Source organism: Panthera tigris, chromosome D1 (assembly GCF_018350195.1).
Source record: "Panthera tigris isolate Pti1 chromosome D1, P.tigris_Pti1_mat1.1, whole genome shotgun sequence".
NCBI lineage: Eukaryota > Metazoa > Chordata > Mammalia > Carnivora > Felidae > Panthera > Panthera tigris.
This window is the reverse complement of record NC_056669.1, coordinates 978473-998296: the sequence shown is the minus strand read 5'-3', so window position 1 is coordinate 998296 and position 19824 is coordinate 978473. Positions and strand designations below refer to the sequence as shown.

Sequence of the window (19824 nt, the reverse complement as noted above, 5' to 3'; positions counted from 1 at the left end):
TTCCAGACTTGATCAGGGCTTGCCACCCTGTTCCAGATGAACCACGTGTCCTCCCAGGGGAGTTCTGAGCTGGTTAACACACACGTGCCCCGTGAGGCACCAGCCAGGCTCATGCCGTTCTGCAGATCCCCTTGCAGAATCCCACGGAAATTCCTCTGGCCTAGAACGTAGCAAGAGGTACATCGTTGTTCCTGGTGTGGATTATAGAAGACAACCGAGTCTCAAGGCCGCGTTCCCCCCACCCCGGACAATCCCATTGTTACTATTTTATAAGGGCGCCCAGAGAAAAGCATTGGAGCAAATGTGGGAGCTTTTAGAGCAGGACTTCAACCTCCTCAACAAATAGGATTCTTTGTACCCTTCATAAAACCTAAGGTCTTGATTCATGGTCACCCTAGTGATCTGAGTGCCGTGGGTTGCGATACTCTCTCATTTAGATCCCGCTGACTCACAGCCGAGACCCCGGCACCGAACCCCAGTTGGACACACGCTTCTCTCCATCGGCAGGGAGAGGTGCTTAAATACTACTTGCTTCGAGGCTCCCTCGGGGAGAAACGATCTGCAGCCACTTGTCACGGTGTCGGCTTGGAGCGGCAGCCTTCGGTAGCTTGCAGGGGTGTTCCTGAGATGACCTTTCCTCAGATACTACCACTTGATCCACAGCTTTGGGTAACTTCCGGTCAGCTGGAGCATCTTGTTCAGCCTGTGCAAATCCCTACAACCCAAGAACTTGCTCTGTAACTGAACCAAGGGCCTTAAAAGGGACTCAGACGTGACTTCTAATATCCCACAACGCAAACTCCATCCAAAAGGTGCCGTTTAACTCGTAGACTCTGTGGAGGTCACAGGAACTAGTTTCCTCATAAAATACACATGGGGACAAGACAGGAAGAAGTACGCGGGTAAAGGTGTATCCTACCCTAAGAAGCCAGCAGGCTTCAATATCATGCTAACTAAGGGTATCCTCCTGCTTTAGATCCTATTTTCTTCTTTTTCTTAAAGAAGTTCCTTCTACTAAGAATCAAGACCTGTCCACTCATCCACTTGGAGTACTAACTAATCACAAAGAGTAGCTAGTTTTTAATAGTTTCCCCCTTTTGGAAAAGGCATTCTAAGCACCAGATGAGCTGTTTAGGGATTTTGCAAAGTAGGCTCTTGGCTCAGGTATCTCCAAATACTGCTTTGAATAGCAGGCAGATAATCAATTTTTTCCCTTTTTTCTGGTTGTTGTTTTCTAAACTTCTAACAGGTTCCTAGCAGCTTGGAGGTCAGGTATCCTGGTCCAGAAGTTTGTTTTCTGCTAAAATATGGTAGATTTTAAAATTCAGAATCTCTTCTTAATACCATCTTGTTTTGGGGGCGGGCGCCTGGGTGGCTCAGATGGTTAAACGTCTGACTTCCGTTCAGGTTATGGTCTCACAGGGCATTGGGCTCTGTACTGACAGCTCGGAGCCTGGAGCCTGCTTGGGATTCTGTGTCTCCCTCCCTCCCTCCCTCCCTCTCTCTCTCTCTCTCTCTCTCTCTCTCCCTCTTTTGCTGCTCTTCCCCTGCTCATGCTCTCTCTCTCCTACAGAAAAATAAATGTTAAAAAAAAAAAATGAAAAAAAAAATACCACCTAGTTTTGCCCATGCCTCTATTCTGCACCTGTTTTCAACAGTGACCGTATTATGTTGGCTGTGTTTACGCTCAGGAAGTTATCAATTTTACATAGTTTTTTGTATCCAGATAATATGGCCAAAAATACTCCATGTGTGATGCGGAAAAACTGCAGTAAGTGATATCATGGAATTCAATTTCAATTTCATTTCTAATTAATTAGATTTTTAATTGAAAAAGACAAACCTTTACGAAGTTTCTTGTGATCAGTGACACAGAGCAACTCCGTGTCCAAAGAGTAAAGCGAGACGACACGCGGCCGGTTCCCCACAGCACACAAATTTACCTGGCAAGCCAGACTTACAAAACTGAATATAAAGCTAACATAACCTGTGGTTCCCAGGACAGGGATGGCTGGCTGTTCTCGCAGAAGGTAAGGAGACGTGATGGGGTCCTTGGGGAGGACCTCAGCTGACAGGATAGCGGCCGCGGGCACTGAACAGGACTCACAGGTCTACTGACCACTCCCGAGGTCATCACGTAGGCTTACTAGTTACTGTTCTTTCTTTCTCTGGAAAACCATTTTTCTGTTCACCAGCTAAGCAATTCACTTACTGGCATATTTTACTGTAGTTCTGGGTCTATCTTAAAAAAAAAAAAAAGTAAATTACTGCACATCAGGTTCTCAGTTAAGACACCGAACCCTTCCCCAAACACTTAGAAGGCACACCCTTGCTCTCCCTAGAGGCTCTTCTTCCCACATCCAAATTAATATATTCCTGAGTATTGTGCCACACACACTCACTAAACCAACTATTTAAAGATTGTACAATTAGGACCCACGGGATGCAGAGTGAGGGCAGCACTCCTATCACTGGGCTTCCAGCTGTCCGGCAAGTGCATGGCCTCTCAGAGCAGCCCCAGGGGGGCCAGGCCACGCTACACACACGAGGCTCGATTCTGAACCGAGAGGCACAACCACGACACGTTGGACAAGATAAGGGGAAAGCTAAGGTTCCAGGGCCACAAAATTAGGATTCCTCCACTGTAAAGAAATTACACATAACAGAAGATGAAGTTTTCAGATTTCCCTCCACAATACTGATGTGTGACAGTTTAACTGAAAGATATTACTACATACACAAGCACAGAAAGAAATCATTTTCAAGGACAATCACATCTACTTCTTATTCAAAGCGCAGGACCTACCACCTAAATTTGTGAATGTTATTATTTATAAAACAGTAACTAATAATTTTCATTAACCTAAGTTTTAAATTTTGGAGACCATGAGAAAATACCGTGGAGAAAGAAAAACCAAAGGCTATTTTGAAAGACTGCATAAAGCTCCTTTCAGTTTCTTCTGAACACCACCAACAATGGCCGTGGTCCACGTGAAGAGCACACAACATCAAAGAATTACGTCCGGGGGCGCTTGGGTGGCTCAGTTAGTTAAGCGTCCGACTTCGGCTCAGGTCATGATCTCGCAGTTTGTGAGTTCGAGCCCCGTGTCGGGCTCTGTGCTGACAGCTCGGAGCCTGGAGCCTGCTTCGGATTCTGTGTCTCCCTCTCTCTCTGCCCCTCCCCTGCTCACGCTCTGTCTCTCTTGCTCTCAAAAATAAATGAAACATTAAAAAAAATTAAACAAAAACCCAAAGAATGACATCCACGCTTCAAAAGGTCCAAAAGCCAAACCAGCCTTAAGTTTAACGTGTCTACTGGTCACAAGTATAATCACTTTATATTTCCTTGTCGTTAGGACTTGCTCTATTGGAAGACCAGTAAGAAGCCAAAAGGTCTTAAATATATTAATTGTTAAAAACACCAAAGAAGAGTTTAAGGAAAGAATATATTTGAACCACATAAACAAAAAAGTATTACATAAGAAAAATGTAACAATTTATGTAAGTACCTAACATTTGAGCATGCTCTTACATCTAAAACAGATAACAAAAAGGTAATGGGTACTATATATGTACATTTCACAAGTGTGCGTTAAAGAATTCTCTAATATAAAACATTTAAATTGTGGAGAATACTTTTCATGATACAGAAGACAACTGTTAAGATAGGCACACCCACAACCCTTACAAAAACATGCTTACCGGAGATAAAATACATCTGAGTACTCACTTCTCAGATGTGAACACTCCGCACTTGTCAGTCATTGGACACCGCTTCTCGCTTTTGCACTGTGAGTGTCAACACTGGTGTGGGTTATGAATTACAATCAATTACTGTTATTTTTCAATGTTTCTGCCAAACTCCCAATAAAATGCACCTATTTAATATGAATACTTGAAACAATATTATTTGTATATAAAGTCACTTCCTTAATGCTTTTTTTTCTTTTTTAAAAAAAGACACTATATTTATTAGAAAATAGTTATGACCACACATAGTGCTTTGGAAAATCTGAAACCCCAAATCAACACGTTCCATCAAATGTGAGTAGCTCTAAGAAGCCCTAACTGAAAAGAACACAGAATGTAAAAAGCTGATAAATTTAAAGATTATAAAATTGGTTTATTGTGAAAGCAATTCAAGAATACCCAGTTAAAATCTTATCCCAACGCTACCCGATACAACCAGGAAGCACTTAAACACTTTTACGTTAGGAACGAGGACATACAACAAGAAAGGCCACATCAACGCTGTGATCAGAGGAAGGACTCCTAGGTCTCTGTCAGGTCATCAGTACAGAGGGTATAACAAGGTCAAATATGGCGGCCGTCAGGTGCCTCGGCACCAAGGTGTAACCAGGCGAGCTAAAGTCGAGGCGACAAGAACTCCTATTCCTGTTTTGTGGCTGTACTGAAGTGACTGAAACTTTAGGAACAACCACCTTTAATGACAGCGAGTTGCAGGACCAGTCTTTATGGAAGAAAAAGAAATTCATCAAGTCCTCTACCAAGGTCCCACTGAGTCCTCGAGACCCCTGCCATGCCCCCCCCCCCCCGCCCCCCGCCCCCGGGCCTAAGCCTACTCTGTGGCTGTTTCAGATGCAGCTTACTGGCAAACTGGGAGTGCCTTCCGAGTAGCTCTGACCTTCAGCACAAGAGAAAAAACAACATGCTGGATCGTCCATTTACTCAATTATGCATCCTAGGTACAATTTCATTATTGCTCTTAAAAAAAAAAAAAAATCAGTGAATCTGCACAGTGGCCATTTCCCCTCAGGTAAGTCAAGATTTACTCTTTCTGTTGTTTTCTTAATAAAACCCTTAGAACCAGTAATTGCAAATGATCAACCTAAGGATCATTATGTACAGCACAGCGACTGCATGTTTGAGCACTGGAGGTACTTAATCTAAAATGTCTCACTCCTGACTTCTGCTCTCCTCTAAACTGAAGGGTCAAAATACTCTGATTTTGTAATTAAAAAAAAAAAAAAAATCTATCTTCCCAAGCATATCTTCCATTAACAGTTTTAGCCAGGAAAATAGATTTCTATGTCTGTCATGAGCCCTTGAAAATAAGGGCTTATTCTAGAAACAACGAAAGACCCTTAATCACAGAGGCGCTAGCTGGTGCCACTATAATTCACAACCAACTATTACCTTCATAGCTTATACTGAAGAGTTGATTCATGCTCATTTTGTTCCTTTAAAAAATACTCTTTGGAAACCATTATGACTCCTGTAGACACATACTCTAGTTATATCTCTTCCTGTAAAAATAAAAGTATAATCAGGATTATCTCTATTTCTTTGCTAAACTCAACTACCGATATACATTTCTTAAATCTGATCACTTTACCAGCTAACTCACAACCTCGACAGAATTCTATGTACTGTCCAGGGTCAGTTCTCAGCATACAGAAGTAGGAGCAAGTCTTTTAAGAACTATCTTGTAGGCAATATTTCCATGTAGTCTTTAATGTGTTTGTTACAAATGAGAACTAAGGTACTAGAATTTACTCCCAAAACTAGGGCGAAGGTAAATTTCCAAAGCTAAAGGAAGGAAAACCACTATGTAAAGCTTACCTCTGTCACGTATATTATGAACCTATTCAGTGATTTCCCATCAAAGCTTAAAATTAGTCCCAGGGATTATCAAGGGGAAAATAAAGCCCTATCTTGTTTTCTTCTTTCAAATTCATCAGACAATACTGTGTGCCAGAGGGCAGACTGTGCTCCTCTCAACACTCTACGTAAAAACAGCCCTTTCTAGAATACTAAACTACCCAAATGTCTGCAGACTGCCCCAACCAGGTTTAAACTACCTCTGAAATATAAACTACTAGTCATGTATTCTAAATGCATACATTCACAACTACCATTTTAAAATAAATTGGAAAGTAGGGAAACCTTAAAAAAAAAGATACATTCTGCTATCACACTATTACAAAGATTATAAGTGTGTGTGTGTGGGTATATATAGAGAGAGCAGATAATCATGATTTAAATAAGATGTTAAAAAAATCAGGAAATGTAGATTTTTACCAAAGGCACTACAATAGCCGCCCCGAGATACAACTATAAACAGATTCTTCGCTACTATGGTAATTTGTCTAGGTTGGGGGGTGGGGGTGGGGGCAAAAACAAAAACAAAACAAAACAAAAACACAACCCAACCAATCAAAACGGAAACAAACAAACAAGAAGCAAACCCACAATAAACCCACCCAAACCTATACTAGAGTATGTGGCAATAATTAATATATTTCTATGGAAAAAACTCTCTCATGCCTTATAAGCTCCTAAAATAAAATCAAGGTCACTATGTGACTAACGAGAACACTAGGAGGGAAAAAAAAACACTGAAAGTAAAACAGTCTTCAGCCTCGGTTTCAGCTAGCTCATCAAATCTGCGCGAAGTACGTAACATCAGACCCGACATTCCTGGCCTGGCAGACGAGCCAGTTGTGGTTTTCCACTGGCCACACCACACGCAGCTGAAGAAACAACTGCCCGACAGAGTAAATGCTGTGACACGAAGCATCCAAGTTCCAAGTCTGAGTATTCGGTTAGGGTGATGGGCGAGTGTCTAACTGGGCAAAAGGAAAGGCGTCCATCGTCCAAACAGGCTCACTTCCCCCAGCCCCCAAAACGAACAGTAGTTATAGTAGCAAAAGAAACAACAAAAGTCTCGAGTCTTTAGGGCCAACTAGGATAGAGGTCAGCAATATATTAACAGCAGCAACGGACAAGGAAGAGCGAGACAGTGGGTGAGAGAATCTTGCTGGACGTCTGTTCATCGTTCTCTGTATCAGCCACAAGACTGCGACCGGCTATGCCTGGAAATTTCGGGCACATCTCCTCAGATCCTTCACAGGTTTGGAATTCGGTCTACCTGAGGGCTCTATAGCCATGTGAGAAAGCTTTCTTTGTCGAGCTTGGTGGCGGCCAGCACGGACTCCATGTCGTTGAGGATGTCTGAGCTCAGGGCTTCCTGCAGACTAGGCATCAGCTCTTCCCCCTCTATGTTCATCCCGTCCCCCTCCAGCGTCCCGAGGTCCACGTTCGTCCCAGGAATGGCTTCTAGGTAGTCTGGGAAGCGGTTCTGCTGAGAGGGGAGGGTGCTTTGGTTGATAGTGTCGCCTAATTGGGACGGAGAGGAGAGAGTCGGGTTTGAAAAAGCGGACATCAGAGCTGTGCGACGTGAGCCTTCAGACACGCCGGACTCAGCCCCGAACCGATGCCCAGAGTTTATTTCAGGCTGAACAACTCACCGAAGACAAAATAATGCCAAGTTTACTTTTGCTTCAACATGGGTTCAGATACTAAAGCCGCAGCTTGACTGCTTGTTACTATGTACTGAGCACTGAAGGGGGTCACGGGAAAAACCGAAATCCCTTGAAAAACTATCTCCAGTAAGAGAAAGAACATGTACATCACACACGTGCATCGCTACTGGATGCTCTTCTAGAGAGGAACCACTAAGTGAGATAAATGTAAAAGTGATAAATGTGGAGTGAATTTAGGCACACTTTACGGCAGGTTGAAATTGATGTTTTCCCGGTTTTACAACAGCGTGGACAGCTTAAGCGCTCTTTGACCAAAACTGGTAAGGTGACTTATTTCAGCACTTAAAATACTGAGTTAGCTGGCAAGGCACTTGAGGACCCTCTCCAATGACTTGTAATCTTAAACCTGGAGAGAGACTTCTCTCTGCGATCCTCCTGTTGTATGGGATTCGGTGTTACACCCTGGGGAGCACTAGTGTAAAAGGACTGGATGAAAACTCTATTCCGGCCTTGGAGATTCCCGTTCCTCACGGCAAAACAAGTCTCCCGGAAGCCCGTGAATAAATAACCCTCCCTTGCCTTCCCTCTAAGGGTTCCCTGATTTACCTGGCCAGGAAACCTTTTTTGGAGCATGACCACTTTCGCATTCCTTAGAGCTCCCGGGCACATACCTCCCGGGAAAGCAGCACAGAGCATGGAGGGCACAGGGGTTTGGAGAAGAGCAAAGGGGGAGGGGGAGGGGCAGGGGAAGCGTGCTGGGCATGAGATGGGTCTCAAGCGTGGGCACGGGAAGGGGGGCCAGAGTCTGAGGGAAGCAAAGAAGGTGGCAGGGCGCACTCTCAGGAGCACTGAAGCCGTGAGCTGCATGAGCGACCCGCCAGCAAGGGAACCGGCTGCTGGAGCCGCCGGGGGGCCGCTCCGTCTCTCGGCCAGTGCATGCCCTGCGCTCGCTGCCAACTCCAGGGCCATCGGTGCTCGCCAGTTCCCTGATTACCCTTCTCGGCTCCTGCAAGATGCCCCGCAGCTATTCTGACAGTAAGCAGGTGAGCCCCACAGCCTCGTCTTTCCCCCTGGTTTTTCCAACACCTAAGTTGGAGCAGAACCCTCAGGGAAGGGGCAGGCGCACACCGAGTCGCATTCGATAGAGGGCGAGCAGATCGCAGACAGAAGTCTCTCTCCAAGATTAAGAACACGAGCCATCAGGACGCCAGGAGGCTCAGTCAGTTGAGCGTCCGACTTCAGCTCAGCTCATGATCTCACAGTTCGTGGGTTTGAGACCCGCTTCCGATTCTGTGTCTCCCTCTCTGCCCCTCCTCCCTTGCTCATGCTCTGTGTCTCAAAAATGAATAAATGTTTAAAAAAAAAAAGTTTTTTAAAGGAAGGGAGGGGAGGAAAGGAAAAAAAAAGACAAGAGAAGGAAAGAAATACACTGAGTCATCAGAGAGGGTCCTCAAAGGCCTTGCCAGCTAAACTCAATATGTAAGTGCTAAGATAGGTCACATCACCAGTCGTCATCAGAGCTAAGTCGTCCAGGATATTTGAAAACTGGGAAACAGATTACAAAGTGCCATGGAGAAACAAAGCAGGCTTGACCTGAATCAAGTTTTCAGGATTTTAGCTGGTTTTACTTTTTTAAGGATATTTACTTATTTTGAGAGAGAGAACACGAGCTCTGGAGGGACAGACAGAGTGGGAGAGAGAATCCCCAGCAGACTCCATGCTGCTGGCACACAGCCCGATTCGGGGCTTGAACCCGTGAACCACGAAACCACGGCCTGAGCTGAAGTGAGATGTTACCTGACTGAGCCCCGCAGGTGCCCCTTAACCGGTTTTCTTCCGAACTGAACTGCCTTTGCTCCACAGCAGCTTGACAGAACTGCCGTGTCTTGCTGACGGATCGCTAAGAATGAAGCACACCCACCTGTGTCCATCTCATCAACACTGTTCAAGAAGTCGTCGGGGGTTCGAGGGACGCTGTAGCTGCTCATGCTCAGTCCGCTGTCTGTACTCTCATCGCGGGAGTGGTAGGTGCCACTACAAAACAGGACAGTTACAGAGCAACACGAGGGTTTCCAATGATTTCCAGGTAAACATGGAACGCCTGCTGAGGACCAACACGGTTCTCCAAGATGACGAGTAACCATCCCTGCAGCATAAGAAACGAGCCCCTCCTCCTTTGGGATCTTACACAGCCCTGGAGGGAAGGGAGGCAGACCAGTGCATCCTTTTCTTTCAAAGTCTGTTTATTTATTTGAGAGAGAGAGAGAGAGAGAGAGAGAGAGAGAGAGAGAGAGAGAGAGAGAGAAATTTCATGTGTGAGCACAAGTAGGGGAGGGACAGAGAGAATCCCAAGCAGACTGCACTACCATCAGCACACAGCCTGACATGGGGCTCAAACTCATGAACGGTGACATCATGACCTGAGCCTAAAGCAACAGTTGGATGCTCAACTGAGCCACCCAGGTGCCCCAGACAAGTTAACCCTGACTGAAGCTGGCAGCTCTAAGGAACCCAAACCACTCTGAAGGTCCTGGGTCAGGTGGCAAGAAAAGAAAAGAAGAGGGTGCCTGGTTGGTTCAGTCGGTTGAACATCCGACTTCAGTTCAGGCCATGATCCCACGGTTCGTGGGTTTGAGTCCTGCGTCAGGCTCTGTGCCGAAAGTGCCAAGTCTGCTTGGGATTCTCTCTTCCTCTCTCTCTGCCCCTCCTCTGCTCTCTTTCTCTATCTCAAAATTAAATAAGCATTAAGGAAAAGAAAAGAAAAAAACATACAGCCACAGTTTTCCTAGATGACAGAAATTCTCTGTGTAGGTATGCTCTCTGCAACACCATCTCTGTCTGGGGGGGGGGGGGGGGTGGAGTGGGTGCACACAGTCTGCTTATTTCAAGGTCTCAATCTCCCAGGTGGGACAGCACAGGCATCGAGTCAAAATGCAACTCCAGGTACTGGCGAGACAGGTTGGCACTACACTCAGATCCCCAGCCCGTGCAGAGTTCAAGCGAAGGAAACACCAACCCAAGACAAAGAACCAGAACTCCTTTTGGACTGGGCCAAAACACACGGAGTCACCGCCGACAAGGTGAGAATTTCCTTAACCAAATCTCCTTGCTTCTGTGTAGGGGAAAAAACCCCAAACACCTCAGCTTAAGACAGGAACCCTTATCGTTCCAGCTAAAGGGCTGGAAAACAACTACAGGGCACACACCCTGGGGAAAAACAAAAACATGAATCAAGATTTTAACTTTAGGCTAATGAAGTTAAACACAGTCAGTCTTCATTGCCCACATGAACACACGATCTCCCCTTACTGCCCGCATGAGCACACAGTCTAGCCTAAATATCCTCAGTGCCTGTGTGAGCACACAGTAGGAGATCTCACTGCCTGCTTGAGCACACAGTACGGTAGATCTCCTCACTGGCTGCGTGAACAGAACATCGTCCTGAGCTCGTGGCACTCCCAGCAGCTGGCATGGACAGTAAAATCTGGGACTACTAATTTTTAAAAATCTATGGTAAAGTGGGGTTCCTGATGGTCTCTGACAGGGATGCGAACCGTAACTTTTCTCAACGCCTGGACACTTGGGCAGCTCTTTAGCTCACACAAAAGTACACCAAAAAACCCACCTAAAGCTATAAAAACCAGCTTTCACAGTCACTCGGGGTTGAAAACCCAATCTCCCCACATTTCCTCCCTTATTACCTGATGCAGGTGCTCTGTCCTCCCCCCAACCCTGCACCCCCCGAAACTGCTGGATTACTCCGACGCTTCTGCCAGATTCTGGCAAGACGCGAAAGCCTCACAAAGATACAAGAAAGCACAGATGAGCGTCTGAGACCGTCTGTGTAAGATACAGCTGCCTTGGAGCAGGCCTCCCTCAGGATATGCTCGGTTTCCCTTCCACCAAAAGCGCGCGCACGCACGCACCACGCACAGGGCACTCGGGGGCAAAGGGCTGACTCACGGGGCCATGCACAACTCTTCCCGAGGAGCCCGCACTCCTGGGGCCTGCAGCCCACCACCTCACACATGCTCCCTGGGCACCTGCTCCCACGGGATGGGCCTGAGCCCAGGCCCCGAAGACAGAGAGGGAACAACAAAAACCTACGAATGATGCTTTCTGAGAGGCTCACGACATCAAGGAGGGAAGTGAACAAACACGGTGACGAATCACACTCCGGCGTTAAGTGAGCAAAGTGTTTTTAGAGCGAAGAAAGGGGTGTGGAAAAGTCTATGGAGCGGACACGAACCTGACCTCCGAGGGTGTCAGGGCAGAGGGGACACGGGATGCCACACGAGGAACAAGAGTCAGCATGGTGGCAAGGTGGGGTCCCAAGTGTTTGGAGCTAAGATACGTTTGAATTGAACACTAGACAACAGGGAAGCCATCCAGTTTCTGTAAGAGAAATGCTACAGTGAGACGGGCTTTAGAAGCTGGGGTACTTCACCGAGTGGAGAAAGGACTGCCCCCACAACAGCAGCATGGATGATCGGACACCCCGTGACCTTTACCAGGAAAGTCTCAAACTACAGCCCAGCCTTCAGTGAAGTTCTAAGAGAATCTTCACGAACAGCTGCCAGAAGGGCATGCCGTCCACCTGCATCCCTACGGTCCAATTGTACCCCGGGGCCAACACAGGTCTCCAAATGGGCCCTGGATTCTACCGATCTGGATTTTCCTTGTGGGGAAAAAACAAAGTTCTGGCTTCAACCTTTCCAAATTAACCTCGTTTAAGTTCACAACTGCAATCTTGTGTAAATACACTCAACTTCTGGCCCAACTTTAAACTGGATGTGTCAAAGGAGCCAATACAAACTTGAAATACATTCTCGATGGCCTTCGAAATCAAGCCTGGGAAGCAGGGCACCAGTGCCAATCTTACCACCAAGCAAACCATGGGATTTCTACGGTACTAAGTATTTTGGTCACATGAGAGAAATTTTGTTTTTCTAAGATCATGAAGTTTTCAGCTTAGCTGGTGCTAACTGGAAGCACGGTACAATAGCTTTCCTAAACCAAAGCATTTTTTAAATGGTTTAAAAAGTGCATTGCTTCGAACTGGTTAAACACACACACACACACACACACACACACACACACACACAAAACCAAAAGTAAAAGTACACAGACAAGACAGCGTTTGTTCCTTATTTTTAAAAACCGAAATTCCATAAATACCTTGCAACCCAGAAGAACGAACTGTAGTCAAGCCTTAGTTGTAAACGGTTTTCCTGGCACTGAGTGTGACCTGCTTTCATACACGGCACCGACATTTCTGCCGGAAACCCATCTGGGTGAACTCACTGAAAAGGACCTGTGGGCTGCGTGAGTTTGAAGCAGTATCTTTGATAGCTGTGTGTTTTTACAAAAGGCACAACCTTACGTTTCATGTCCTTGAACTTCCTGTAGCGAAAGCGCAGGGCCCACACTCATGTGGGAAACTCCTGCCCAGGATCCTTCAAACGCAGGCCTGAGTACGTTTAGGACCACGTTCGTCTGCTTTTGTGGAAGGGCACGCACGTGCCCGCCAACTCTGTGGTGTTAAGTCACCATCAGTCAACAGACAGAAGCCAACACGTGACTGGGAATGTGTCCCCAGGTCCCCACGGGCCATGTCCTCCCACGGGAGCCGGCTCTGAACCTGGAGTTCCACTGTCCTCACCATTTACAGCAATGCTGTTTGGCGTCCCCCCCGACGCTCCTGAAGCTGCTCCCCTTCTCAGTGGCCGGGAACAGCCCTCACCCACCTGTTAAGAAAGGGATCGGAGCTAGTGGTCGTCATTGTCCTCAGCTCCTGAGACATCCCAGGCGAAGGCACTGGGTTCTGAGTCCCACCTTCCTGGTCCAGTGTTGGTAACTGGCTACGAAGAGCTAATTCCTAGAGGAAAAAAAACAAACAGAATTAGTCTACTGACAACAGATGTACTGTTCGAATGAAAGGAATAAAACGCACACTAGGGGGCCAAGTACATACAAAGTTCAAGTGTTAAACTGTCTACTTCAAAGCTAACAGTTTTCCTGGTCAGAAAGACCAAGTTCTCACATGCATTTCCAATGACTAAAAATTAAGTTGCATAAATTCAAAGTTGATCTAGTCTTATTATCCCCCAAATGTACACACTTTCCTACCTAACTTCATTTTGTTATTTTTTCTTACTCTGGCAGACACTCCCAAGCCCGCCCTACCGGGCACGACGGCAACTCTGGTCTCCCGAAAAAGAATTCTTCAAGTTTACTTCTACGCGCCAACTGTCCTCTGAGTCTGCACCAGGAATAAAGTCAGAAACACGCCATCGGAGGGTTTCTGAGCAGCCGCTATTGTCTCTCTGCTGGACTTGGGGTTGCACCTGCGCACCCAGACAAGCCCGGCCGAGGCCACGCACCTCTCTCTGCTGCTCTGTCCTTTCTCCTCTACTCCCCTTGGGTCCCCGCCCTGCCTCTCAAGCTCTCCTAAAGCTCAGGTGTGCAGCTTCCTCTCTCTTGGCTTTCTGGTTTGACTTGAAATGTGGCTTTTGACTCCAAAGGACGCCGCCCCCGCAGAGCGCACCCTCCTCCCTCCTCTGCAGTCTGAGCCTGCACCACCTCCCACTGGACCAGGGCTACGCCTGCTGAATACAACAGCCTACGAACGGGGGTTTCTTAACCGGAAGATCATGACAGAATGCAGAGGGTATGTGAACTTGGGTGAAGAAAAGAAAATGCCACCTTTATTTTTCACCAACTTTCAACTGCAATTTAGCATTTTCTTCAGTTACAAATACAGGCAACTAAACAGCAGTATTTGTTATACCCTCTGACTTTCCATCAATGGAAAACATGTTCATATCATAATGTAGTTGCAAATATCTTAAATTACCACTCATGCTCATCACTACTTCAGTGCTACGTAGTTATAAGACACGCTGTTATGTCTGGTTACTTACACGTCAATTACCAAGTGAATGATTCGCTCAACAGGACTGCTCCTCAATCTTCCAGATTCCAATGACCCACACCCACCTCCGTCACCCACTTGTACAGCTGAGACTGTGTGGGTTAAGACCAAACCTACCTCTAAAACCTCGAGTCACGTTTGGGACAGTGATCACTGTGTCACTTCAGTGCACTGGCTCACCCTGGGTCACACCTGTGCACAACGCCTACCTAATCATCTGTCACCAAACTCTTGGATCTCTGAATTGCAGTAAAAGTGACCACCACTGTACTTCAACCCCTAAACCCCTCTGCATCACCCCGGAGCAGGCACGGACAGTCCTCCCTCAGAAATCTCACACACACCCCTCCTGCCTTCTGGGACCACAAGTGCTCTGCCCACCAGCTTCCTGTGTGACCTCCACCCACCTCCCCTCTCCTCCTGTTCCAGTTGAGTGGCTTCCCCTTTTTTTTCCCATTAAAAAAATCCCTCAGGTGTAAGTAACACACGACATTAATCTCCAGTGTGTAACATAAAGACTCAGCATTAGTACACATTGTGAAGTGACCCCCACAATCACCTGAGTAGATACCATCCCTAAACAGCTATGTTTTTTTTTTTCTTGTGATGAGGACGTTTAATATTTATTCTTTTAGCAACTTTTAAATATGCGATTATTATCCCGTTACTTATTAACTGTAGTCACCATGACCTATTTTATACCTGGAAGTTTGTACCTTTTGGTCCCCATCCCCCAACCCCCAATGTGTTCCCTTTATCTACAAACTTGGCTTTTGTTTTGGTTTTTAGATTCCACTTCGTAAGGAGACCATGCGGTATTTGTCTCTCTGACTGACTTCTCTCACTTAGCACAACACTTTGCAGGTGCATCCGTGCTGTCACCAATGGCAGGATTCACACACACACACACACACACACACACACACACACACACACACCCCTTCATCCACTCAACTATCAAAGGACACTCAGGTTGGCAAGTGGTGGACAGCTAAATGGACACTTCGACAGATCTCAGGTCTTGGCCACCGTGAGTAATGACGCAGGGATACAAGCCCGAGCTCTGAGCCGATCGTCTGAAATACCCAAGAGGCCCCCTCACAGCAAACTGCCACCGTGAGTACCACACACGCGCTTCCTTCATTTCCACAACAGGATTGCTAAGAAATGCCAGAGAAACACACAACTGTCCAGACTAATCTAAATCGATGGGGTCTCTGGCCTTGAACGGCCACAGTCCCACTCTGTGATGTTCTGTTTTCTCACGTCCCCACCGTCACTGCCCCACACCCGGCACACGCTCTCAAGCCCGACGCAGTCAAGGTCATCCAAACGTCGGTCCCACATCAGTAGGAACGCACAGGCCGTCCAGGCGTCTGGCTTTCTGCCTCCTCCTCTCGCAAAGCTCTCCCCAGTCGCACTCCTCTTCTTAACTCATCCCCGAGTCTCCCCTGTCCCTGCCGAAGGCCAAGCCACTCTCCCAGCAGCCTCTGGGGACTCGGTGCATCTGACTCCTGTCCATGCTCTCCACCCTCGCCAACCCCTCCCGCTGAGTGACCAGAACTTCAGAACTGCGAGGGTCTGTAGCACGGCCCTGCTGTCCACACCCGCCTTTCAACTAGAGCGCTTTGCTCTCTTCCCTGTTATCTAAGACTCTGTTCCCTTCCCCGGGGAGGGGAGCTCTCTGCCATGATCCCATCTCCATCTTCGGACAGACTGGACAGAGAGAGGTTACGTCTGTAACAGTTTGAGCACAGGTATAACATGATCTTAACACTTATCACACAATATTGTAGTTCCTCCCTCCCTCCCACCTTCCTTCCTTCCTTCCTTTCTCCTCTGTTCCTTGAGGGCACACTGAATGAATGAACGAATGGACGGTTTGGGAGCATAATACCTTAACTTCTGAGGCTCTGAAGAATTTATGCTGCCATTAAAACATGAGGATGTAAATAGGAAGAACTTTGAAAACGACTAGTATTGTAAGCTCTAGATGAAGCTGATGCTTAGAGTTCTGTGAGGGAGGGAGCTGTAGATCTGTCAGAACACGGCAGGACCTTGCAAATATTGTAAAGAGAGCCTCATTTGCTTTCTACTTCCTATCAAAGAAGGCAGGCACCAGTTTCTGCATAGCAAACACAGGACATGACACTACTCCGACTCGTTACTAAAATCATAGTGTTAACCAATTTTTATTTTACTTTTGTTTATGAAGTTCCCACTTTTTCGACAACGTTTTATGAAGCTAAAGCTAACTGTCAGGCACAGATTCTCCATGTTTTTGCTACTCTGGATTTTACCACTTTGCCGAATCTCGTCGGCTGCGGTCTCTGACAGCTGAACTGCTGTTGTCAGCGGCCACCACAGACCCGCCACCAACACTCGCAAAGAAGTTCATCTGGAGATGTGCCTGAAGCCGCCTGAGGGCTACAAGGGACCACGGAGATGCGCTTCTCATCCAATCTGGGCGGGAGCCGTGACAGGGGCCGTGTCGGGTTCATGTGAAGCGAGTCCGAGAGGCTCAGGAGAAAATGCCATTTTACTGCACTGGTGTCGGTGGGGTGGGGGCGTCAGCATTGCCAGCGGCATGAAAACAAACATAACGTGCTAAGGCCAGTGACACATATACACACAGATCACAGAAACCAAAGCAAGGTAGGAATATTCAGCCCAGTTTTGAAACTTCTAGACATAGCAAAAAGAACAGACTTGATTAAATGCCCTACGTAATTTCTGAACAGTTTTACTGAGGATAAATGATGTATAAGTACTTATACACATATTACCCAAAAATGGATAATCTTAACACAGCCTAGTATTTGCTGAAGACAAAACTGCTTTAAGTAATTAAAGTCAACTTGGTAGCCCCCTCCTCAAGTCATTAATTCTCAATGTTTGTGTTTCCATCTGCTGTTAATATAATTTATTCCACTGGGTTCAGTAAGGAAGATGGAAAAATTTTGTTGATATTTGAAACAAACTGTCAAAAACAGGGGAAGGAAACCAAACGCATTTACGCATTCACGCAGGGTAGCAGACCAACTTATTTCCCCCTTAACTTATGACTGGAGCTCAACTGAACGCAAAGAGAACAACCTATGTGCTTCCCGCACAAACACACGTGCACGCACCACACACCCACACAGAGAGTCCTGTGAAGGCAGGCCTCAGAGGTGACACGGAAATTTGGGGAAGTGGTTGACTCCAAGCTCTGCCTCGTCAGATTCTGGAGGAAAGGGCCTGTGGAGTCAGCGGGGACTGATAAATCCTGGCTTTTCACTGAAAGCAAGCTTACAACTGCTTGTACCCTTGGCCAAGAAATGGAAATGTGAAAGTGAACCAACTTAAGTAAAATTAAGAATTTTAGCGGTACAATACTGAACTGTGTTTCAGAGCCATATAGACCTTTTGCAAGTGACTTCAGAGAAAAATAATTATAACTGGATAGGTATGAAAAAAGCTACATAAGCTGAATGTTTTAGTCACAAAATATATTCCACAGAAACCTTTTGTCCATTATACGGCATTTAAAACTACGCCTGCATGCATCGATACGAACCTGTATAGAGTAAGCCTACTCTAGTGCAATAAAGTGGTTTTAGCAGAACTCACTCTGGACAAATATGGACAGTGAATCTGGCATAGACGTTTCAAAACAAGTTTGGGGACATAACTGGATCGTCTATAAAAACTGATTTCAGTTGAAACACTTCATGTTGAAAGTTATGTCTATCTCTAAGGAGTCTTTTACTGTGAACAAATGCCTAAAATTAGAATACTAAGCTAAAAATACAAGTTTGTTAAGCTTCTCTTTTTCCCAAAGGTAGTTAGAATAAATAGTTTGACAGACTTTCAAAAACGGAGAAACAAGTTATAGGAAATTTGGCCAAAATTTAATCATGCTTCTGTATTTCAAAGGTCAAAAAGTTCTTTTAGAGCATTTGACTTTTTCTAAATGAAGCAAGTATTTTTAGCTCTTTTTCTTCTGTAATAATAAAAAAATGCGGCAGCTTTTCCCAGCGAGCTTCTAAATCTTAGCTAATGTGGCACAGACACATTGGGAGTCACAGCTATCTACACTGTGAGTAACACGCATGGTCCCAGCTTGGTCCAAAGGGAACTTTCCGGGGTGGCTTGTGAGGGCAAACTCAAGTTGGCCCTCGTGACGTCGTGGACTTTTATGGACTTGGGGTCTCGCCAGAAGCCACTGGCCCTTTTTACATTTCCCTCCAGTCGCTTAAATAGCAGTATCCTTCCCCACAGGGTGAAAAAGACACTTTAAGATAATATATATCTGGTAGTTAAAGTATTTTTCCCCCATAAAAAATGAGTACTTTGCTTCACGTCATTTAGAAAAATAAGGAGAAAGGCAGCAGAAGCAGTCATCAGTCCGGAAACATTTAGAACATTTCTGGGTTACTGAATTCTTAGGGTATCCAAGAAAAATGAAAGCACATGTCTACACAAAGTCGAAATTTGGCACAACCCAAATGTCCATCAAAAAGTGAAAAGAGAAACAATCATAGGATAGCCCTACCATGGAATACTAGTTAGCAATAAAAAGAAAGAAGACAGAGGTGCCTGGGTGGCTCAGTCAGTTAAGCAACCGACTCTTGGTTTTTGGCTCAGGTCATGACCTCACAGTTCATGGGAGAGAGTCCTGTGTAAGGCTCTTCACTGACATCGCGGAACCTGCTTGGGATTCTCTCCCTCCCTCTCTCTCTGCCCCTTCCCCACTCACTCCCTCTCAAAATAAATACGTACACTTAAAAAAGTACGGACACAACATGAGTGAATCTCAAAATAATCACAGGTGAAAGGTTATGATTCCACTTAGAGAAAATTCTATAAAATATAATGTCAACTTCAATCACTTTTTTAAATCAAGTCTGTCTTTAGCAAGCAAGCACTGAGCTGTGTTAATAGTGCATCCACTTTAGGGTAACACATGGTGTGTGACTGAAGGCGTGTTTTTTTCAGGGTAATCAACTTGTTTAAGGAAGGTTAGTTTAGTGAACCAGAAACCCAAACTTAGAAATGGAGAGTAACTCTAAAAATATACATCTTATAATAGTTTGTCTTAGTGATAGCAGGTTATGTCCATAATTTTAAAAACAGAGGGTAAAAAAAGGCCATTTCTTCCACTGTTCCAGAGACCTTGCCAGACCCCGCTTCCCAACCCAGCTATAAACACAGAATATTTCCTTACATTTTAAGTGATGAAAACATTCAGTCAATGATTAGAATGCTTTTGGTGTTTTAGTATGTGTGCCATTCACCAAATTATCTTTAGCTGCAGAACATTTTTTACTAAAAAACTGTACACATGGATCTGGGGCAGTTTTGAGAACGACAGTATGATAAAAATCTGAAAGGGGTTGTCCAAAAGAGATTTGTAGTCTGGTGTTCCCAGCATTCTCCTGAGATTCAACACTTTTTCTGAAAGATCTCCAGAATTAGGTCTTCAATAATTTGTTAATTATGGTGTCAATTCAAGTAATACACATTATTTTAACATTCTTCAAATAACAGAAACCTCAGGGCGCCTGGGTGGCTCAGTTACTTAAGAAGCATCCAACTTCAGCCCAGGTCATGATCTCACGG

At 45.7% G+C, this 19824-nt stretch overlaps 1 protein-coding gene across 1 annotated transcript in view; it reads right to left on the bottom strand.

Annotated features, from left to right (window-relative positions):
- Positions 1-3427: 3427 nt before the first annotated feature.
- YAP1 (Yes1 associated transcriptional regulator) overlaps positions 3428-19824 on the bottom strand; it is a 112198-nt gene continuing 95801 nt past the window's right edge. The window contains 3 exon segments of the mRNA XM_042957812.1: positions 3428-7140; positions 9208-9320; positions 13034-13164. Of these exon segments, the coding sequence (XP_042813746.1) occupies positions 6902-7140; positions 9208-9320; positions 13034-13164 (483 nt within the window). The 3' untranslated portion in view covers positions 3428-6901.